Source organism: Medicago truncatula, chromosome 4 (genome assembly GCF_003473485.1).
Source record: "Medicago truncatula cultivar Jemalong A17 chromosome 4, MtrunA17r5.0-ANR, whole genome shotgun sequence".
Taxonomy (NCBI): Eukaryota; Viridiplantae; Streptophyta; class Magnoliopsida; order Fabales; family Fabaceae; genus Medicago; species Medicago truncatula.
The window spans coordinates 3,518,975-3,543,070 of NC_053045.1; the positions used below are offsets into that span (position 1 = coordinate 3,518,975).

Below are 24,096 nucleotides of genomic sequence, written 5' to 3' on the forward strand. Positions count from 1 at the left end.
CGTGCCCGACCCCAGGTAAGGTTAAACCTTATTTTTCATCTTCTTCTTCCCTCATTCACCAAACCAAACATCTCTCATCCTTCCATCTTCTCTCTAAAACCTTCATAAGCACAAAAACCATTCGAACCACAACCTTTCATTCAAAAACAACTTTCATCCACCCAATCCAAAAATCATCCAAATTCGTAGCCCCCATTAACCTCACCTAAAACCCACAAATTCATCACCAATTTCCACAACCCAACCCCTAAAACTCACTTAAACCTTCTCCCCATCACTAAACCAACCTCTTCCACCAAAAACATTCACTACACCCAACCTTCACCAAAACCACACCAAGTCCAACCAAGGTCAAGGCTATGGCTTCCAAAAGAAGTGGAAAAGAAGTTGCAACATCTTCAAGAGGACCTCCCCCAAAGAAGCAAGTACCGGCAAAGAATCATGGCATAATATTCAAGGACAACAAGCAAAGGGATAAGTATAAAAATCTCATCTCTAAACCTTTACATCCTTGCAGGTACCCTGATAATTATGACTTGGTTACACTAGGCCTTAGAGACAATGTGTTTAAATTGCTAGGACGATTAGGGTGGGTTGCTATGTTACGACCTATACGGGGTAATGAAAATTTCACCTATGAGTTTTTAAGTTCAATTATTTTTACAAAGGATAGGATGAATTTTGATAACCCTAATCATAGAATCTCTATCCGGTTTATGAACATTGATTACGAGATGTCTCTCCAACAATTTTGTGATGAGATGGGCTTCAACCCACCACCTTTTGGGAACATATCACCGGCCTTAGGCAATTTAACACACGTTCAAACAAAGCTAGAAATATTCACAACCCGGTGCTTAGGTACCTTCAAAGGGTAATGGCTTGCACTATTTGGGGTAGGACCGAATTGGGGAACACTAGGACGGATGAACTCTTCATGTTGTGGGTCATGCTTAACAACCACCCCGTTAACACATGCTTTTACTTGCTTGCTTACCTTTCCCATGTCGGTAATAGGTCGGATGGTAGGGGAGAGATAGTTGTGGGTGGTATCATCACATACATAGCTAGGCAATTGGGAGTGGGTGAAGACCAAGGGATTAACAAAATTGAGGGAAACAATAGGCTTAACATAGAGACCCTTATCTCTATGAACTTCATTAAGCCCCGTCCACCCATGTCCTACACACTCAAACTCAATGTGCCTATTTTGATTGTACTTCCTAACCCATCTCGAACTAACACCGAGGTGGAAGAAAATTTGTTGTATGTTGTTGATGATCCACAGGCACATGAAGAACACGATGATGAAGGCGAGGAAGGAAGGTGCATATTTGCACCAAGAAGAGGAAGGTGCACAATTGCACCATGATGAGGAGCACCATGATGACGAAGAAACCAATGAAAATGCAAGATGGGCATGGATGCACACCGAGGTCGAGAGGATAAGTACCGAGCAACAAAGGCAAGGTGTTGAATTGTCGGGACTAAGGAATGATGTCCTAAAGGGAAACCGCATATCCGAAGAAAATAACCAAATGCTTCGGAACATGATGCACCATTTTCACCTCCAAGGTCCTCCCTATAGACCTCAATGAAAAATGTGAGCTTTCCTCTTCCTCTCTTCTCTTACTCCTCCTACTCCTCCTCCTCCTCCTCCTCCTCCTCCTCCTTCTTCTTCTTCTTCTTCTCCTCCTCCTCTATCTTCTATTTTTCTTATTTTGAATCATTGAGGACAATGCTTCTCCTAAGTGTGGGGGGAGCCTAATAAAGTGTCTTGAGTCGTAGTGTTTCCAAACTCCCTTGAACTTTATTATTTTGTTCCGTTTTATTGTGAAAGGCATGGTTAAGTAGCTTGTTTTTATTGAAAAATATCATGACATAAATTTTTTTATCGTCTCCTCTTAATTGGTTATTTCTTGTACATGAAAATAAACTCTTGTGTTTTAAGTTTTCCTGATATACCCACATCTTGTTTTAAAGTGAATAAATTATCCAATGAGAAATGCACAAGTTGCTTCCCTTGAGTAAATGTATGGATAGGTATTTTAAGGAAATGCATTCTAATATTAGTGGTACATTGACCTTTAAAAATTCTCAAAGTATAAGTTAGTATAAGGGGGTCTATAAAAAGCCAAATAGCCAAATTTATTTCAAGGTTGCATTATTGAATCTAGATTGGGGAAGGGGGTAGGCCCTCCGACTTCCTACGTGAAGGTGATGTTATCTTAAAAAACTTTAAAAAACATCATTGAATCTAGATTGGGGAAGGGGGTAGGCCCTCCGACTTCCTACGTGAAGATGATGTTTTAAGGGGCACCATTGAATCTAAATTGGGGAAGGGGGTAGGCCCTCCGACTTCCTACGTGAAGGTGTCGTTTCCTTAAATAAAGTATGTTGAAATGTGTAAATGGCAATGATCAAAGGATCGCAAATACTCTCATCTCTCTTATATAAAATGAAGAAAGAGTTTTTCTTGGTTGGTTTAGTACTAGGATTAGAAGATGTTTTCTCATAATATCTATCTTATACAGGAGCAAGAAAAGGGTTGGACTACACACACACACACTCACTTGAAACTTGATTGTTGGGTTGAATAAGGTTTACAAGAAATGCTTGAGTTTGTGATTAGTGTACGCTTGAAATTGAAGCCCTTGAGGAGACATGTGTTTTAATTAAATTGTCATATGATAATATTGTTTTGTGCTACCATGTTTATGCCTTTTGCTTGAGGACAAGCAACTATTCAAGTGTGGGGGAGTTTGATGAGTTATTTATTATCTATTTTAATATGTTATTTAGTTTCGTTTTATTTAGATTTAAGTTTATTTTATTTTAACATTATTTCCTTTTTGAGCTATTTTACAACAATTACATATTGTTATATTTCAGGAACGAATATTTGATGGATTGAGTCTTGGAGCAAAAGAAAGGGATTTTGAAGCTAATTCGGTACGAAAATACGAAGATTCGGAGACAAAAATATATCTCCCTCAAGTCAGAAACTTGGCACGGCCCGTGCTAGGCTTGGCACGGCCGTGCCACCCTCCAGAACTACTTTTGATGCTTTTGCTTAGATTTTAAACTACTCTGTTTTAGTTTACTTGTGGAACATTCTAGTGATTGCTTAGATTTTAAGTCGAATGTAAACTATAAATAGAGTAGCTAGCCATCACAAATATTCATCTTTTGTTCTATAAAATAATAAGTGACAATTGTTTCTTTGAATAAAAGTTCACCTTTATTTTATGTTCTTCTTCTTCTTCTTCTCTTCTATGTCTACAATGAACGTTAGTGAGTAGACTTCTTCTTGTCTTGGAATTGTTGGATAAGTCTAAATGACATAATCCTAATCAAACCAAGCTTTAAACCTTAATCTTATGTAACCCTAATCTCTAATCTAAATTCACCGCTTTAACATGAATTAACCATTATCAAACTGTGGAAACGAAAGTGGAGGGTTTGATAATTGTTAATCCATCATCTCAAATATCAATTCATAAAACGAAAGTGGAGCTTTGATATTCGAACAAGTGAATTTAGACAAAGATTGTAAAGGCAGCGAAATAGTCTTTACAATCTTTGACACATATAGTTTCGAACTTCAAGGATTCTAAATTATGATCAGCGAAATAGGATTGGTTGCAACTTAAGACCAAAATCTAATAGTAATCAAGTCAGCGAAATAGGCTTGGTTTCTAGAGGAACAAAAGAGAAATTGTCTTTGGAAGTTAGGTCTAACATAAGGTTATAAGTTTAATAGTTTGGTTTGTGAATGACTTGTCAATTAGATGAACCAATAATCCCAAGGCACCTCTTTTATTTTATTATTTTTATTTTCTTTTAATTATACAAAAATACAACTTACAATCTTTTAAACTTTAATTCTAATCATTGTTAAAAGATAATTGAATTCATAACTCCCTGTCGGAACGATACTTTTATTACTACTTCGGTAAGACCTGAAGGTAAATCGACATTAACAGAATAAGCAGCGGAATAAAATTTCGATTTACTTTCCTTGGATCATTACGAATTGGAACTTGAAGTAGTGATTCGATTGTTACCTTAGAACGATTAGTCTGAAAACGATCGGTGGAATCTGCGAACTGGAATCTTGATCACAGCCAAGCAAACAGCAGAGCCTCTATTGAGTCCACACGAACAGTGCTCCTCCAAAACCTCGGTGCTAGCCAAGAAGACGGAAGTCAGAGAACTAGGGTTTCTGCAAGGAAAACGTAAACGCAAACTATTGCACTAGGTTTCTATTTATAGAACTCCTTATGTGCTTTGCAAGTTGTCATACCCCAATTTTTGACCTAAGACAGCACTGACACGTGTCATTTAACTCCGACCGGTCTCAGCCTTTCGAGCAAAAAATTCGGCAGGGAGGTATTTTAAAATACCTCATAGTTGATTCCGAGTCGGGCCCTCTTCTCTCAATTTTCATTTAATTTTAATTTCCATCTTTTATTAACTTTAAATTCATTTTTTTTAACCTTTATTTTATCTTGTTTTTGTTTTATTTATTTTTAGTCCTTTTATTTTAGTTTTAATGTCCAAAATAAATCAAAAATTTTGTCCGATAATATCCAAACACAGCTCAAAACAGGCTGTCATATTCCTCTCCAAGCAACAAAAATTTTGCTCATTTCAAGCTCTATATATACAAACACGCAAGCAGCCAAGAGAGGAGGGGGGCCCAACAGCAAAAATAGCAATAAACTAAAAATACAGAGAACAATTTTCCAGCAAAAACACACGCTACCAACTAACAAATTTCAACCCTAATCAACTTTCCAACAAAACAATTTTCATTCAACCTCTTTCGATTCAAATCTTCACAAAAACCCAAACGCATTAACCAAACATCAATCACGCACACAACAATCAAATCCAGCCACAAATCTCGATCATAAATCACATTATTTCAACCCACAAACCACACATCAGACTTTCAAAACCGCGTTACAGAAACACAACGCCTTAAACTGGATCCACAAACATCCAGACTCAAAAAGTAGTATTTCTTTCCTTTTAGATCTAGGTCAAACCGTTGGGTTTTGAACATTTTTGAGTTAAAAATCGGAAAGAAGGAGAGAAAAGAAGGAGAGAGGACGAAAAAAAATATAAAAAGAGAGTACACAACCACTCCGGCGCGGCGGCGCGGCCATCTTGGCCGGCCGGCCACCGCGCCAGCCACCGGAGAAGAAGGTGGCGTTGGAGGAGGATTCTAGAGAGAAGGCAGAGCCTCTCTCTCTCTAGAAACAAAAGAAGAGAGAGAAGTTTGAAGTGAAAATGAATAAAAAAACCGGTGCCTACCTATTTATAATGCTAGACTGAACCGGTTCAATCTTGGAACCGGTCTGAACCGGCCTATTCCAGGCCCACACGCGCCTGGCCTCACCCAAGACCCAAATCCTTTTCGTTTTATTTTTCTGCACCCCCCTTTTACTGCTCACACACCCCCAGCATCTCATTTTTCTAATTTCTTTTTCATGCATTTTAATTCTCGCTCTATCTGTTAATCCAGAGTGCTCTGGTCCCCAGTTAACTGTTAATATTATAATTATTCTCCAGAACAATCTGGTCCTTAATAATTAAATTAATCCAGAGTGCTCTGGTCCAAAATTAACTTAATATGATATTCTTGCTTAATTTAGTTATTCTCCAGAACAATCTGGTCCTTGTTAATTAAATTAATCCAGAGTGCTCTGGTCCTATATTAACTATTAATATTATATTTTTGTTTAATTTAATTACTCTCCAGAACAATCTGGTCTTTGTCAATTAAATTAATCCAGAGTGCTCTGGTCCTAAATTAACTGTTAATATTATATTTTTGTTAATCCAGAGTGCTCTGGTCCAAACTTAAATGTTAATATTTATTTATTTTTGTTTAACTTAGTTATTCTCCAGAATATTCTGGTCCATGTTAAAATAATTTCACAATTTAGCTTAACTTCATTTTTCTCATTCTGCTTATATAATTTTCATATCTTTATTCAAAAACAACAAAAACATTCAAATATCAAAAATTCATAAAAAGAACTTTTCACAGTAAACCTTGATCTTAAATCAAGTGACCGTCTTTTTCTTTTTCTTAATCAAATTTCAAATCAATTCTAATTCAACTTCAAGTCTATTTCTTTCAATCTAAAAAACACAAATCAATTCTCATTTGCCATTTGGCTTTTTATTTCAAAACCTCTTTCAGAACATATAAAAAACACCAAACAAATCAAACGTCAATTTCTACCCCGAACTACGAGGTTTTGATCCCTCACGGGTACGTAGGCAGAGGACGCTTGTCCTTCCAAATCAATTAAAAAACAATTTTCTTTTTTTTTTCTCTTTTCAAATCAATTAAAAAACAATTTTCTTTTTTTCTCTTTTCAATTATGAACTAAAAAACATTTTTCTTTTTTCTCTTCAATTAAAATCAATTTTCTTTTCTTTATCAACTCGTCATTCAATTCCATTTTCATCTCTTTAAAAGCAAGCAAGTTTAAGCACAAAAAGTTAAATAAAATCAGGAGGTTCTCGTAGAGTACTACGAATATTTAGGGTGCTAATACCTTCCCTAAGTATAACCAACCCCCGAACCCTGAATCTCTTCAAAATGGGTTGTTTGGAACGTTTTCCCCTTAAAAAAAAATTTGTTCGGTCGTGATATAAAAAGTGAGTCAAAGTAAATGGCCTTGACGTCCGAAAAATGGCGCGACAGAAATGGCGACTTCACTGGGGACCCCTTAAGAGGGTTGAGCCTAACTTGGCTTTATTTAATTCTTTGTGCTCTAACTTGCTTAAAACAAAAACAAAAAATAAAAGATGGAAATACATGTATATATGTTCTCTTTTTTTCTTCTTTCTTTTTTTAACGTGAGTGGTGAGACAAGTCCTACACCCGGACTTGAGGGAAACATAAGATAGGATGGTGGTATGACCAAAGTGCCATTCCGAGAGTCAAGTCTCGTGTTTTGGTTCATGTGGTATAACCCCACTCAATGGAGGAATCTTGGAAGTAATTTATGTTGGCATGAGTAGTCGTGTCGGCATTGTATTTTCAAGTGACCGTCGAAGTTGAGGACCTTTAGTTACCATTAACCCATCTTGGCCTTTTAGGACGTAGTGCGGTGGCTAATCAAGAGTAGTCTTGGTTTAGTTGATACGCGATACTACACTCAGACGAGACTTTCTTACGAACGTTGTTGGACCGGAAGTATTTCCGCAACCCGATGACATTCGGAAGCGGTTAAAGACTCTGAAAACTTGGTAGAACCCTTGTTACAAGTACAAATGAAACCATAGTCCATACCAAATGTCGTTATACCCTTGACTCCATCGTTATGGGCCTTAAACCTCACCATGTTTTCACCGTTTGTACAGCATAGTTATGCATACATACATTCATTCATAAACAGCCTTTTTTCATCAAATGTCGAAGGATCTAGACAAGTTGTTGCAAACATCGCAGATGAACAGACCTTGCAAGAAAGAACGCCAAGAAATACAACTTCAAAAATCTTAACTAAGCTTTAGCTTTTGTTAAGAACTTTTCCCTTGGGTTCGCTCTTACCTTTTGGAAAAAAAAACCTATTGCAATATCTTTACAATTTTCAAATGAAACAATGTTCTTCTATAATGTTTCCAATCACTTTGACAAATCCTTCAAAAAAAATATGTGTACATTTTTTGCATAAGCATCATGCATCATTTTGCATTTCATAGTTTCGAGTCCGAGTCTCACCGAATTTTCTTTTCCAGAAAAGGTCAAAAGTGGTACGATGTCTTCGTTCAATCTCAGCGCACATATGCAAACACTTGTGCAAACACATAAAATGGATCAACAGGAACAAGAGCTCCACGAGCTTCGTAAAGAAATGACAGCGCTTCGGGCCAAGGTAGAGGAATTAACCAACCGGGTATCTTCGTTGATGGTTACAAAAGATCTACCACAATTCCAGCGAAGGCCCCAACCACCACGTCAGCCGTCGTACCCGCAGCAGCAACAGACCCCTCAACAATCTAATCCACAGAATCAGGCTCGGAGAGCACGTCATGATCCAATTCCCGTAAAATATGGGGAGTTGCTCCCAATTTTGCTTGAGAAGAACCTGGTCCAAACTAGAGCGCCTCCTCGGGTGCCTGACAAATTGCCAGCTGGGTATCGATCTGATCTCTCATGTGCCTTCCATCAAGGGGCACCCAGCCATGACATTGAGCATTGTTACGCTTTGAAGGCCGAAATCCAGAAGCTGGTTCAAGCCAAAAAGAATTGAACCCGAATGTGCAAGTCAACCCGCTACCGGATCAGGGTACTTGATGGTGTGACACACGGAGCGGATAATCGCAATTGGGTCACGTTAATGTTCCTTCTACTACCCATCCATTCAAATAATGCGTTTGTTGTTTGCTACTTTTCAAAAAAATCCTTTTGTCCCGCCCGAGACGAAAGTGAACTAATTTAGGGTTGTTTGCTTCAGGCATTTCCCATCATTAATAAAAAAGTCGCTTCGATCCCGACTTTGTTTCATTTCGTGCTTTTTCTTGGAAAAATGGTAATACAAAAAAACCAAAAAAAATCTTTTTCTTTTATTTTAATCATTTTCAAATATCTGCATAATCATAATTTTCATTTACTTGTCAAAATCAAAAATCAAAATCATGCATTAATAAACCCGTTGAACACAATAACCATGTACTCTCTTCCAACTTTGAGTTCTCTATGTCCGAAGATGAAGATGAGGAAAGTGAAGAGACTCTCGATAAGATCTCTCGCATGCTGGGGCATCTTACCCGTCGAAGCTGCAAACAAAAATATCAAGAATATTGTCCAGAAGATGACTTTCATTTGCAAAGACGGGCACGAAATGTGACCATCTGCACTTCATGAGTATCGTACTTCAATGCACACTTCAACAGGGGCAACCCCCCTCCATCCCTCAGTATACAACGTAAAGGTTGTGCTTCCCGTGGAGGTCGAAGTCCCGACAATAGGAGTTCTACCAAAATTCAAACTTGATTGAATTTAAAATACATGACAACCTTGTACAACCATGTCAAAAGAGGTTGAAACAAATTTCCAACAAGAAGGTTTGTCCCCATGAATTTCAAGAAAGAGACTTTGTGCCAAAAAAGGTATTATCTTTCCAACCAGACTCCAGGGGCAAGGGGACGCCTAACTATGAAAGTCCATGTGCACTGACTCTTGTGCCCACAAATGGTGACAAACTCACGCTTCCTATGAAGGCCAATGCAGTCAAGAAATACTTTGTCAAAAAATGAAAGCTCGATAAGTCGCAAACCTGAAAAGGCGGCTTAGGCAAAAATGAGCGTCTCGATGGACTGAAAACCCGAAAGGGCGGTCCAGGCAAAAATTAGAGACATGAACAAAAATGATTATCCTGATAGATTGAAAACCCGAAAGGGCGATCTATGCAAAAGTTAAGGATCAAAAGAAAAAGTAACTGCATCAGTCGAGCACCATCCACTTGGGGCATCCAACTATCAAAAGACTGCCGACTCAAGGCATCTACAAATCAAAGACCCGGAACAGGGGCATTCAAAGTTGTTAGGGAGAATAACGGTTATTGTGTTCAATGAACCCTTCCCATTACATTTACCATTTTTCCAAAATTTTCAAAATTCGTGGAGCCATGCCCTAGGCAGGTCACCACTCAACTCATCAAATTTGAGCTCGTGCCCATTTATTTGGAACTCTCATTTATTCTATTTGCAAAATTTCTTCTATTTTTGATGGCAATAGTTAAAGCAAAAAATTTCAAAATACAAAACATTTCTACATCTTTTGAAAATTGCGAACAACAAGCACACTCTCTTTGAACTCGTGAGTAGGTGAAGCATACATCAGCATCCGCATCGAGAACGGTTACACTCCGGAAGAAAAACAGGGCTAAGCATTATGGAAAGAACCTCTTCCTTGAGCAAGATGCTGTCACGGTCCAAAAATACAAAAAAATCAAAGCTCGCTAAGTTGAAAACCTTGAAAGGTAGCTTAGGCAAAAATGAGCGTCTCGATGGACTGAAAACCCGAAAGGGCGGTCCAGGCAAAAATTAGAGACATGAACAAAAATGATTATCTTGATAGATTGAAAACCCGAAAGGGCGATCTATGCAAAAGTTAAGGATCAAAAGAAAAAGTAACTGCATCAGTCGAGCACCATCCACTTGGGGCATCCAACTATCAAAAGACTGCCGACTCAAGGCATCTACAAATCAAAGACCCGGAATAGGGGCATTCAAAGTTGTTAGGGAGAATAACGGTTATTGTGTTCAATGAACCCTTCCCATTACATTTACCATTTTTCCAAAATTTTCAAAATTCGTGGAGCCATGCCCTAGGCAGGTCACCACTCAATTCATCAAATTTGAGCTTGTGCCCATTTATTTGGAACTCTCATTTATTCTATTTGCAAAATTTCTTCTATTTTTGATGGCAATAGTTAAAGCAAAAAATTTCAAAATACAAAACATTTCTACATCTTTTGAAAATTGCGAACAACAAGCACACTCTCTTTGAACTCGTGAGTAGGTGAAGCATACATCAGCATCCGCATCGCGAACGGTTACACTCCGGAAGAAAAACAGGGCTAAGCATTATGGAAAGAACCTCTTCCTTGAGCAAGATGCTGTCACGGTCCAAAAATACAAAAAAATCAAAGCTCGCTAAGTTGAAAACCTTGAAAGGTAGCTTAGGCAAAAATGAGCGTCTCGATGGACTGAAAACCCGAAAGGGCGGTCCAGGCAAAAATTAGAGACATGAACAAAAATGATTATCCTGATAGATTGAAAACCCGAAAGGGCGATCTATGCAAAAGTTAAGGATCAAAAGAAAAAGTAACTGCATCAGTCGAGCACCATCCACTTGGGGCATCCAACTATCAAAAGACTGCCGACTCAAGGCATCTACAAATCAAAGACCCGAAACAGGGGCATTCAAAGTTGTTAGGGAGAATAACGGTTATTGTGTTCAATGAACCCTTCCCATTACATTTACCATTTTTCCAAAATTTTCAAAATTCGTGGAGCCATGCCCTAGGCAGGTCACCACTCAATTCATCAAATTTGAGCTTGTGCCCATTTATTTGGAACTCTCATTTATTCTATTTGCAAAATTTCTTCTATTTTTGATGGCAATAGTTAAAGCAAAAAATTTCAAAATACAAAACATTTCTACATCTTTTGAAAATTGCGAACAACAAGCACACTCTCTTTGAACTCGTGAGTAGGTGAAGCATACATCAGCATCCGCATCGAGAACGGTTACACTCCGGAAGAAAAACAGGGCTAAGCATTATGGAAAGAACCTCTTCCTTGAGCAAGATGCTGTCACGGTCCAAAAATACAAAAAAAATCAAAGCTCGCTAAGTTGAAAACCTTGAAAGGTAGCTTAGGCAAAAATGAGCGTCCCGGTGGACTGAAAACCCAGAAGGGCGGTCCAGGCAAAAATTAGGGGCACAAAAAAAAAAGAATATATTCCCGGTGGATTGAAAACCCGAAAGGGCGATCTAGGCAAAAGTTAGGGATTTCAAAAAACACGACTGTTGAAGCATGCCAATGGAAGGACACTCTGTGCCAGTTTACAAATGGCGACTTCTTCCAGGCTTTTGATCAACAATGGGCTTTACCCCAGGAGGCATCAGTTGCTACCTTATGCCGGGTTTTACCCCGTCAACGGTTCAATTTGTTCGCAGTAATATCATCTCCAAGGAAGATTGCCGAGTGTTTGTACTGCAGTGTCAGTCCTCTTCCTATCTTACATGTTTGTCTTATCTCATCGAAATCAACTGTCACGATCCAGTCTATACAATCATACATTCATTCACACATCCATACATTCACAATCATGCATTCACCAATATTTTCACATATTCATACGTTTACGTGTACACAGCATATGCGCAACATCAATTCACACATTAGTCATCTATAATCTCGTTTCGGTCGTGTCTCTTCAGTTCGGTCTTAACTTATCATTGTGTAAAGCCGCAAGTTTCTACAAATGAACATCTTGCATTTACCTTCTTATCATCAAAAGTGTCATCCCCAGTGTGCCTGGTCCAGAGATGTCGCACATCGCAAAAGCCCGGTGGATTCCGGCAAACCTTTTATCAAAAGCCGAGTGGATTCTCGCAAAAGCCCGGTGGATTCCGGCAAATGTTTATCAAAAGCCGAGTGGATTCTCGCAAACCTTTTTTATCAAGCCTAGTGCGACGTCAAAAGTGTCATCCCCGGCGTGAAGCCGTTCTAGTCATGACACTAGTCAATTTTCATTTCAAATTTCAATTTCAAAAGTGTCATACCCGGCGTCAAGCCGTGCTAGCCATGTCACTAATCAATACCAGTTTCAATTTCAATTTCAAAAGTGTCATACCCGGCGTAAAGCCGTGCTAGCCATGTCACTAACCAATTTTCAATTTCAAATCCAATAGTGTCATCCCCAGCGAAAGCTGTGCCACTGATGCCACTAGTCCAGTTTCAATGGTGTCATCCCCAGCGAAAGATGTGCCACTGATGTCACTAATCAATTTCAATTTCAAATGTGTCATGTCACTATTCAAATTTCAATGTCAGATTTCAATACTAAATTTCAATTTCAAAAGTGTCATCCCCAGTGTGTCTGGTCGAGAGATGTCACGAATCAATCAATTTCAAGCGGCAAGTCTCCGACAAAAGGACAGCTTGAATCTATTTTTCAGTCAATTTCAAGCGGCAAGTTTCCGACAAAAGGACAGCTTGAATCTATTTTCAGTCAATTTCAAGCGGCAAGTTTCCGACAAAAGGACAGCTTGAATCTATTTTTCAGTCAATTTCAAGCGGCAAGTTTCCGACAAAAGGACAGCTTGAATCTATTTTCATTCAATTTCAAGCGGCAAGTTTCCGACAAAAGGACAGCTTGAATCTATTTTCAGTCAATTTCAAGCGGCAAGTTTCCGACAAAAGGACAGCTTGAATCTATTTTTCAGTCAATTTCAAGCGGCAAGTTTCCGACAAAAGGACAGCTTGAATCTATTTTCAGTCAATTTCAAGCGGCAAGTTTCCGACAAAGGGACAGCTTGAATCTATTTTCAGTCAATTTCAAGCGGCAAGTTTCTGATAAAGGGACACCTTGAATCTACTTTTCAGTCAATTTCAAGCGGCAAGTTTCCGACAAAAGGACAGCTTGAATCTATTTTCAGTCAATTTCAAGCGGCAAGTTTCCGACAAAAGGACAGCTTGAATCTATTTTCAGTCAATTTCAAGCGGCAAGTTTCTGATAAAGGGACAACTTGAATCTATTTTTCAGTCAATTTCAAGCGGCAAGTTTCCGACAAAAGGACAGCTTGAACCTCTTTCCAGTCAATTTCAAGCGGCAAGTTTCCGACAAAAGGACAGCTTGAACCTATTTCCAGTCAATTTCAAGCGGCAAGTTTTCGACAAAAGGACAGCTTGAACCTATTTCCAGTCAATTTCAATTTTCAATTACAAAAGTGTCATTCCCGGCGTAAAGCCGTTCTAGTCATGACAACTAGTCAATTTCAATTTCAATTTCAATTTCAAAAGTGTCGTCCCCGGCGTAAAGCCGTGCTAGTGATGTCACTAATCAATTTCAAAGTGTCATCCCTGGCGTGAAGCTGTGCCAGTGATGTCACTAGTTAATTTCAATCACCTATCATACAGGTAGTAGACAGTATTTTCCCCAGTAAAACTACATTCCCCAAGCGGAGTCGGATCCCTTTCTTCAACGAGTTTGGGTATCCCATTGTTGTTCCACTTTCTAATCAAGCCATCTATGTCGTCCTGCATTCATAATTGCCTCATATGCATTCATAATTGCATCGCATGCATTCATAGCATCTTAGGTCAAAAATTGTGTACTCTATATTTAAGTCTCTTCGACCCGTCAAATCAAAGATTCCATCTTCAAATCTCCGGACGAAGAAACTTAAATAGGGGCATCTGTCATACCCCAATTTTTGACCTAAGACAGCACTGACACGTGTCATTTAACTCCGACCGGTCTCAGCCTTTCGAGCAAAAAATTCGGCAGGGAGGTATTTTAAAATACCTCATAGTTGATTCCGAGTCGGGCCCTCTTCTCTCAATTTTCATTTAATTTTAATTTCCATCTTTTATTAACTTTAAATTCATTTTTTTTAACCTTTATTTTATCTTGTTTTTGTTTTATTTATTTTTAGTCCTTTTATTTTAGTTTTAATGTCCAAAATAAATCAAAAATTTTGTCCGATAATATCCAAACACAGCTCAAAACAGGCTGTCATATTCCTCTCCAAGCAACAAAAATTTTGCTCATTTCAAGCTCTATATATACAAACACGCAAGCAGCCAAGAGAGGAGGGGGGCCCAACAGCAAAAATAGCAATAAACTAAAAATACAGAGAACAATTTTCCAGCAAAAACACACGCTACCAACTAACAAATTTCAACCCTAATCAACTTTCCAACAAAACAATTTTCATTCAACCTCTTTCGATTCAAATCTTCACAAAAACCCAAACGCATTAACCAAACATCAATCACGCACACAACAATCAAATCCAGCCACAAATCTCGATCATAAATCACATTATTTCAACCCACAAACCACACATCAGACTTTCAAAACCGCGTTACAGAAACACAACGCCTTAAACTGGATCCACAAACATCCAGACTCAAAAAGTAGTATTTCTTTCCTTTTAGATCTAGGTCAAACCGTTGGGTTTTGAACATTTTTGAGTTAAAAATCGGAAAGAAGGAGAGAAAAGAAGGAGAGAGGACGAAAAAAAATATAAAAAGAGAGTACACAACCACTCCGGCGCGGCGGCGCGGCCATCTTGGCCGGCCGGCCACCGCGCCAGCCACCGGAGAAGAAGGTGGCGTTGGAGGAGGATTCTAGAGAGAAGGCAGAGCCTCTCTCTCTCTAGAAACAAAAGAAGAGAGAGAAGTTTGAAGTGAAAATGAATAAAAAAACCGGTGCCTACCTATTTATAATGCTAGACTGAACCGGTTCAATCTTGGAACCGGTCTGAACCGGCCTATTCCAGGCCCACACGCGCCTGGCCTCACCCAAGACCCAAATCCTTTTCGTTTTATTTTTCTGCACCCCCCCTTTTACTGCTCACACACCCCCAGCATCTCATTTTTCTAATTTCTTTTTCATGCATTTTAATTCTCGCTCTATCTGTTAATCCAGAGTGCTCTGGTCCCCAGTTAACTGTTAATATTATAATTATTCTCCAGAACAATCTGGTCCTTAATAATTAAATTAATCCAGAGTGCTCTGGTCCAAAATTAACTTAATATGATATTCTTGCTTAATTTAGTTATTCTCCAGAACAATCTGGTCCTTGTTAATTAAATTAATCCAGAGTGCTCTGGTCCTATATTAACTATTAATATTATATTTTTGTTTAATTTAATTACTCTCCAGAACAATCTGGTCTTTGTCAATTAAATTAATCCAGAGTGCTCTGGTCCTAAATTAACTGTTAATATTATATTTTTGTTAATCCAGAGTGCTCTGGTCCAAACTTAAATGTTAATATTTATTTATTTTTGTTTAACTTAGTTATTCTCCAGAATATTCTGGTCCATGTTAAAATAATTTCACAATTTAGCTTAACTTCATTTTTCTCATTCTGCTTATATAATTTTCATATCTTTATTCAAAAACAACAAAAACATTCAAATATCAAAAATTCATAAAAAGAACTTTTCACAGTAAACCTTGATCTTAAATCAAGTGACCGTCTTTTTCTTTTTCTTAATCAAATTTCAAATCAATTCTAATTCAACTTCAAGTCTATTTCTTTCAATCTAAAAAACACAAATCAATTCTCATTTGCCATTTGGCTTTTTATTTCAAAACCTCTTTCAGAACATATAAAAAACACCAAACAAATCAAACGTCAATTTCTACCCCGAACTACGAGGTTTTGATCCCTCACGGGTACGTAGGCAGAGGACGCTTGTCCTTCCAAATCAATTAAAAAACAATTTTCTTTTTTTTTTCTCTTTTCAAATCAATTAAAAAACAATTTTCTTTTTTTCTCTTTTCAATTATGAACTAAAAAACATTTTTCTTTTTTCTCTTCAATTAAAATCAATTTTCTTTTCTTTATCAACTCGTCATTCAATTCCATTTTCATCTCTTTAAAAGCAAGCAAGTTTAAGCACAAAAAGTTAAATAAAATCAGGAGGTTCTCGTAGAGTACTACGAATATTTAGGGTGCTAATACCTTCCCTAAGTATAACCAACCCCCGAACCCTGAATCTCTTCAAAATGGGTTGTTTGGAACGTTTTCCCCTTAAAAAAAAATTTGTTCGGTCGTGATATAAAAAGTGAGTCAAAGTCAATCAAATGGCCTTGACGTCCGAAAAATGGCGCGACACAAGTCAAACTCGTTTTTGACTTCACTAAGCCCAATACGAGTTTAGCAAATTTTGCTAAATCATTAGCATTATTTACTAAGCGCACCCTTTATATAAGTCGTACTTATACATATCTCTTTTGACTGCTCTTTGTGTGTAACCCTTTAGGTTCTAGTCACGTTGGCAATGATATTAAATCTAATATTTAATACCATAAACAATGAGCGGTATCTAGCAACGCATCATTGCTACCCAAGTGACAAGAATGTCAAGTGATCTGACGAAACCTTTCATGATAATACATATGTGTATAATTACTCCTTTGTCTCAATATCTTCATTGATCCCAAGGCATAGATAGTGTCACCCTTGTATAGATCAATGTTTATTTATCTTGATTCCAAAATATACTATTTAACGAATAAGTCCAATATCTTATATTGACTTAGTTCGGCATGGCCATGCATATTTATAGTCATATTTCATCAAGAGGCCTAAAGATATATCTCCTGTTTATGAGGAGGGACAAATCCCATCTAGGACACTCATGCCCCTCAGCATGATTCATCAAGTACCCATCAACCAACGTTATTGTTATCCTTTTACAGACAACGTTAGAATGGCAACAAAGCACTTGAGTCCACATCAAGAGATCATAGTGGTTTCAGGTCTAAGAGCGATATACATTATTATCATTGTGAGAATATCTTATGACAATTTCATAACTTACTATGTAGTATTCTCACAGTGGGTCAATCCAATACAAATATTACTCCTAATATTTATATCTATGTATAGACTTGATATCTCATATCTATGACCCATGAGATGCGGTCATCAGTCTACATACATAATAGTCTCGACGCTTTATTATTATCTTTTATTCATATTAAAGCTTTGACTACGGATATATTTAAGAATAGCGTTCTATAAGATAATGTAATCTCATGATTAAGTCACACTTAATATATTATTACACGAACTATCTATTCTAAGGACTTTATTAACATTATCTAAATATAATAAAGAGTGCCATATATTATTCAATAATAAAAGTCATGATACATAAGATAGGTTTAACATAAACTATTGGCCTCTAGGGCTTACACCAACAAGACCGTGCACTTGTGGTTTTATCCCATCAGGTACTACGAACATAAAGGGTACTAATACCTTCCATTTATGTAACCAACTCCCGAACCCTAAATCTTTTCATAATGTGGGGTAGTTTGAACTTTTTTCCCCTTTTCTTAAAAAATTAAATGTTCAGCCGTGAAATAAAAAAGTGAGTTAATGCTAATCAAATAGCCTTGATCTCCGAAAAATGACGCGACAGTTGTGAATTGATTTGGGTCAGTTCCTACCTTTCAACTTATTATAAAGGCTTAATATCAGTTTTTGCCCCCTAAGTATCAAGAAGTTGCGATTTTGGCCCCCTAACAAAATAAAATACAATTCAGCCCCTTAAGTACTATTTCTTTATCCAATTTAATATGGGAAATTAGTCATTTTAGTTCCTGAGCAGGAAAGAAGTTGTCATTTTAGTTCCTGAATCCAGATAAATTGCAAAATAGTCATTAAATGTAGACTCTGTTAGTCAATTTAGTCCCTGAATGCAGACTTCGTTAGTCAATTTAGTCTCTTAATGTAGACTCTATTAGTCACTTTTGTAGGTGAGAAAAACACAAGAAGGGGGGGTTGAATTGTGTTTTCTTTTTCTCTAAAAAAAAATACTTCTTCTGATAATACTTCAGAAGTAGTTTGGAGGTGCTTCTGATGTAATAATCAGAATCAGATATGCAGCGCAAAAGATCAAAGTAGAGAAAAGAAACACGAGACACAAGCAATTATCCTGGTTCCTTCCACAAATCGGAAGTAGTCCAGTCCCCCTTGCACTTCCAAGGAGATTTCACTATAATCACAAAGATTACAAATGCTCAATACTATCTAAGTATGAGACTTCTCAAAAAATGCTCAAGCACACACGCAAGAGTCTTCCAATGCTCAAGCACTTAGCAAGAGTCTTCTAATGCTCAAGCACGCAGGCAAGAGACTTCTGTTCAAACAAAAATACAGAGAAAAATGTTTGATTATGAACACTTGATATACAATCAGTGGTGTTCTCAATACAATGCAATAAAGACTCTAGACTTGTGAATTTCTAAGATGTATCAAATCAGTGCAGAAATTCAATGTGCTTTTTAGAATCAAATTGACAGAGTTTTGGCGTTTTTGAACTTGTATATCTCTATCTTCAATCTTCAAGTCTTCACTCCTTTATATAGAGGCGTGAAAGAGACGTTGAGAGGATTAGCACGTCTAAAGAGTCGTTGAGTTTCTTTGATCACCCACCAGTAATCCTTTGCCTGATTTGGGTGTAGTCCTTTTAAGAATTAGCTTCAAATTCATTCCCATCTTGAAGGCACAAATTTTGCAGGCATAGCTGTTGTCTTGTCTTGTAGCGTGGACAAAAACAGAGTGGTGGAGGTAGTGGTTGTACACTTGTACTTTGTCAACTCTGTTAACGAAGGACAAATACTCAGTGCACTTCAAATGACCGTTGATACCTCCCTTTCAAATCTTCGTTCTTCTTAGACGAGGTTGAAATGAGAAACAGCTACTTTGGATCTTCAGTTTAAATAACGAATTAATTGTAGCTTCTGGTGATGATTCCGCTTCTGATGAAAACCTTGCTTCTGATGAGCTTCTGCTTCTGACGACGTCATCACTTCAGCTTCAGAAGCACTTTAGCTTCAGACTGATGAGTCATTTATATACTATTTTAATATGCTTTTTAGTTTAGTTTTATTTAGATTTTATATTAGTATTATTTCCTTTTTAGGATAGTTTACTTTAAATTGCATTTTATTATATTTCAGGAACGAATATTGGATGGATTGAGTCTTGGAGCAAAAGAAAGGGGTTTGGAGCTGATTCGGTACAAAAATATGAAGATTCGAGACAAAAATACGTCTCCCTCAAAGTCAGAATGCTGGCACGGCCCGTGCTAGAGCCACCCTCCAGAGCACCTTTTGCTGCTTTTGCTTGGATTCTGAGCTATTCTATTTTGGCGCACAATCTATCATGGAATATTCTTAGAATATACTTGCTTATATTTTAAGTCGAATGTGTACTATAAATAGAGTAGCTAGCCATCACAAATATTCATCTTTTCTTGGAATACAATATGTGACAATTGTCTTTCTAATAAAAGTTCATTTTACTTTATTGTTATTTACTTTTATGCTTTCTCTCTTCTTCCCCTTGTCTACGATGAACATTAGTGAGTAGACTTCTCTTGTCTTGGGATTGTTGGATAAGTCTAATGACATAATCCTAATCAAACCAAGCTTTAAACCTTAATCTTATGTAACCCTAATTCCTTATCTAAATTCACCGCTTTAACATGGATCAACCATTATCAAACTGTGGAAACGAAAGTGGAGGGTTTGATAATTGTTTATCCATCATCTCAAATATCAATTCATAAAACGAAAGTGAAGCTTTGATATTCGAACAAGTGAATTTAGACAAGGATTGCAAAGTCAGCGAAATAGGCTTTGCAATCTTTGAGACATATAGTTTCGATCTTCAAGGAAACTAATAACAATCAAGTCAGCGAAATAGGCTTGCTTGTTAGAGGAACCAAAATCTAATACTACCTCCGGTCCTATTTATAAGAGAAATTTAGGTCAACAAAAGTGAATGTATTTGGACTGAATTTTTAACTAGATACATCAACTTTTGTTGACCCAAAATTATCTTATAAATAGGACCGGAGGGAGTAGTAATCAAGTCAGCGAAATAGGCTTGGCTGCTAGAGGAACAAAAGAGAAACTGTCTTGAGAAATTAGGTCTAACATAAAGTTATAAGTTTAATAGTTTGGTTTGAGAAGGATTTGTCGTTAGGATGAACCAATAACCCCAAGACTTTTATCTTTTATTTTATTATTTACTTTTAATTAAAAACCCCAAAACTTTCTACCTTATAAACCTTTAGTCTAATCATTGTCCAAAGTTAATTGAATTCATAACTCCCTGTCGGAACGATACTCTTTTCATACTACTTCGGTAAGACCGTGCACTTGCGGTTTTATCCCATCAAGTTTTTGGCGCCGCTGCCGGGGAGTTATTGTAATTTGATTAACTTTTTAATAGTGGTTAGTCTAAAAAAAAAATATATATATATATAATATAAAAAAAATATATATATATATATATATATATTTATAAAATATTTTATTTCCTTTTTCTTACCTTTTTATTTTTTTATTTTTTATATTTATAATATATTTTATTTCCTCATCTTCTTTTTATTTTTTTATTTTTTATTTTATATATATATATATATATATATATATATATATATATATCTCCCTTTCTTTATTATTTTATTTTTATTTTTTCTCATCTTGAACCATTCTTATCTCAGGCATGGCTCAAAACTATTATCCTTGGACTCCTTCCCCTGTTTTGCCTCCTTGTTATGGAATATTTGGTCATAATGGTCAACTAGGTAGTGTTGTCAGTAGTCCTGAGCAAGTAAACTATGCTCATTATAATCAAGGGTTTAGGAACGATCATTTTTTTCAAACCCCTCAAAATCTTTTTGGACAACAAATGACACCACCTGGCTTTGAAAATAACCAAGGAGTCCCTCAAAAATCCAACTTGGAACTTTTGCTAGAAAATCTTGTATTAGATAACTTTAGGCATAACAAAGAATTTGAAATCCAAGCTAGAAATTTGAAGGACTCTCTCGATAGGCTTTCCTCAACAGTAGATTCTTTTTGTACTCACAACAAAACGCTAGAAATTCAAATCCCTCATGTAGGCCATCAAGTAGCCTCTCACTCCCAAACCTCCGGAATCCTTCCGAGCCAACCTAAGGCTAACCCAAAGGTTCAACCGAATGATGTTATACTTAGGGATGATAAACAATTAGAGGACCCCGTTGTGGAAACCAAGACTAATGAAGTTGAGGTAGAGAGTGAAAAGCCACTAAGTGAGAAGGTTGTGATAGAGAGTGAAAAGCCTGACATATCACCACAATATGAACCAAACATTCCTTTCCCACACGGGTTTGACGAGTCCAAACTAGATGAGCAGTTTAGGAAACTTATTGGAATCATTCAAGACAAATTGCCATCTAGACTTAAGGATCCTGTGAGTTTTTCCAAACCATCTGTCATAGGATCCGAGATTATAGAAAGAGCCATGTGTGATTTGGGGGAGAATGTCAGTTTGATGCCATTATCCCTTTGCGAAAGATTGGGTATAAGATAGAGAAACCCTTTGACCGTCAAGCTAATGACTTTAAACGAGCGCTTCGTGGGAGGCAACCCACGTATTTAATTGATTTTGTATTATTTGTTTCTTTTTATTTTAAGTTATTTTGTAGGTAATTGTCCAAGAATGATTCAAGAAAAAGAAAATTTTTGAAGTCCCGGTCTCCAGAACCTTGGCACGGCCCGTGCTCCCACTGGCACGGCCGTGCCAGACCTTGCCCTTCCCAATCCAGGCCAAACTCCAGGAACTTGGCACGGCCCGTGCCAACCTCAGCACGGCCGTGCCCGACCTCAGGTAAGGTTAAATCTCATTTTCCTTCATCTTCTTCCCTCATTCTTCAAACCAAACCCTTCTCATCCCTCCTACTTCTCTCTAAAACCTCCGTAACCACAAAACCTCAAACCTCCACATCTCCATCAAACCTTCACCAATGCACAAAATTTCATACCCAATTCAACCACAAAAACCATTCCCACCGCAACCATCCATACAAAATCCACTTTCATCCACCCAATCCAAAAAAAAAAAAAAAAAAATCACAACCTCCACTTTCATCCATTACTCTTGCAGCTTCATGCATATCATCCAACATTTTCTTCAGCATATCAGAGTGATGTGAGATGCATTTTGTGCTAAGTTGATCCAACAACTCATTGAAATCCTTCTTCAGATCCATCCATTGATCAAGGTAGTGAATGAGAGGTACAGGAACTGTTCTGAGAAGAATCAGTCTCTGAATCTCATCACTTAACCTTATAAGCTCTTCATCAATATATTCAGATTCCAGAATGGTGTCTGGAATAGGTGTAGGTTCAGGGATGGTTGTTTGAGATGTAGAAGGTTGGTCAGAAGTTGTTTGTTGTTCAGGAGAGGTTAGATCAATTGTTGGTGATTCTGGTTGTTGTGGTTGTTCTGGTTGTTCAGAAGCAATGTGTTCAGGAACAGTTTGTTCAGGAACACTTTGCTCTTGATCAGATGCAACTTGTTCAGGAACAGTGGGTTCAGGAACAATTTGCTCAGGGATGATTTCTGGTTGGGATTCTGTTTGTTGGTTTTCCAAAATAGTCTTTTCAGGGACTATTTTAAAGGCCTTTGTGGGGGTTGGTTGCATTTCTCCTCCTAAATGTTTTTCTAAATTGTGAAGTGTTGAGGTATCTTGTTGTTGGGGGTCTTCTGAAATTGCTTCTTAAACAACTTCAGAGGCTCTTTGTGGAGTTTGGTTATTTTGTGGGTTGGTTTCAGGGTTGATTTCTGGGTGTTGGATACTAACTGGTTCAATCATGGGTGGTTGAAAGAAATGATCAGCAGGCAAATTCAACTTTTCATAGATTTTTATCCTCTGCTCAGAGAAATTGATTTGCGTCTGCTCAAAGTCTATCGTATTTGAAGTTTTAGATATTGTAGGTTTGAAACCTGTAAGAAATTTATTGAGGTGCTGACTCAGAGGAACATTATCTGAGTTAGTGGCGGATGATGATGAGGGTGAGGATGGAAGGTCTGGAATATGAGTATTGATTTTAGCTTTAGGTTGAGCAGGAATACCTGAAGAATGAGCTTTTGGTTGAGCAGCTTCTGAAGCTGGTTCTGAAGAAGTAGCTCCTGAAGCATGCTTTCCTTTCAAAGCTTGTCTTAACAAGGCTGTTCCTTCCTTGACAATTTCTTCTGCAATCTCAGCAGCTAGAGAAGCAATTTCAGCAGCTTTCTCAGGAGCAACCTCATACCCTGCTGCCTTCAACTGTTCATCTCTTTGCTTCTCATACTTTTCCTTCATTTCCTTCCTCCTTGCTATCTCAGCAGCAGCATAGTCCCTAGCCTCTTGCTATTGTTCAGGAGTGAGTCTGAAACAAGGCATCTCCATAGGCTCAGTAATCTTAGCTTTCTTAGGGCTTGGTTCCTTTTCCTTAGATTTGAGCTGTTCAGCAGCTTCTTTCATACGCTCTTGAACGCTTCTCTCTCCCTTTGCTCTCTTGCTTCTGATTGCATCAAGAGCGGCTTCCCTTCTGGTAGCATCAGCTTGAACTTCAGGCTTTTTGTTTCTTTGCTTCTGAACAACTTCTTCAGAAGCAGGAACTTCTTCAGAAGCAGGAACCTTTTCAGAAGCAGAAACATTAGAGCTTTCAGTCTTTGCAGTTTTAGCTTTCTTGGGTTTTGGTGCTGCAACCTCAACCTTAACATCTTTTCTTGACCTCTTGGAAGGTTTTCTTTGAGCTTCTTCTTCTTCCAAGTATTCCTCCTTAGAAAGGGGCTTGCTTTTTGTCTTCCTGCTCTTGGCAACAGGAAGAACTCCTCCAAACATCTGCTCAGGCACATCCTTCAAGCTGATCTTCTCCCTGGTCCTTTCAAAATGTTCCCTGATATAGTTCATCTGAACATCCAAAGGATCTTGTTTGCAGATGGGGGGAAAGTTGGGCATCAAAGCTGATTTTGCATC

The 24,096-nt window shown here is 37.6% G+C and overlaps 1 protein-coding gene across 1 annotated transcript; it reads right to left on the reverse strand.

Annotated features, from left to right (window-relative positions):
- Nucleotides 1-22,062: 22,062 nt before the first annotated feature.
- LOC120580242 (cell surface glycoprotein 1-like) lies at nucleotides 22,063-23,436 on the reverse strand. The gene is made up of 3 exons (XM_039833797.1): nucleotides 22,932-23,436; nucleotides 22,418-22,706; nucleotides 22,063-22,087 (listed from the first exon to the last, which is right to left on the reverse strand). The coding sequence occupies exons 1-3, from the start codon at nucleotides 23,434-23,436 to the stop codon at nucleotides 22,063-22,065; spliced, it is 819 nt and encodes a 272-aa protein (XP_039689731.1).
- Nucleotides 23,437-24,096: the final 660 nt, after the last annotated feature.

Bases quoted from the DNA above. Each gene is read 5' to 3' on its own strand.
- LOC120580242 (XM_039833797.1), bottom strand. From the start codon at position 23,436: ATGAAGGAAAAGTATGAGAAGCAAAGAGATGAACAGTTGAAGGCAGCA. The intron at 22,707-22,931 runs GTATCCAACACC...ACCAACAAACAG, and splicing joins ACCCATGATTGAACCAGTTA to AATCCCAACCAGAAATCATC. The intron at 22,088-22,417 runs GTTAAGTGATGA...GCATTGGTGAAG, and splicing joins ATTGATGAAGAGCTTATAAG to GTTTGATGGAGATGTGGAGG.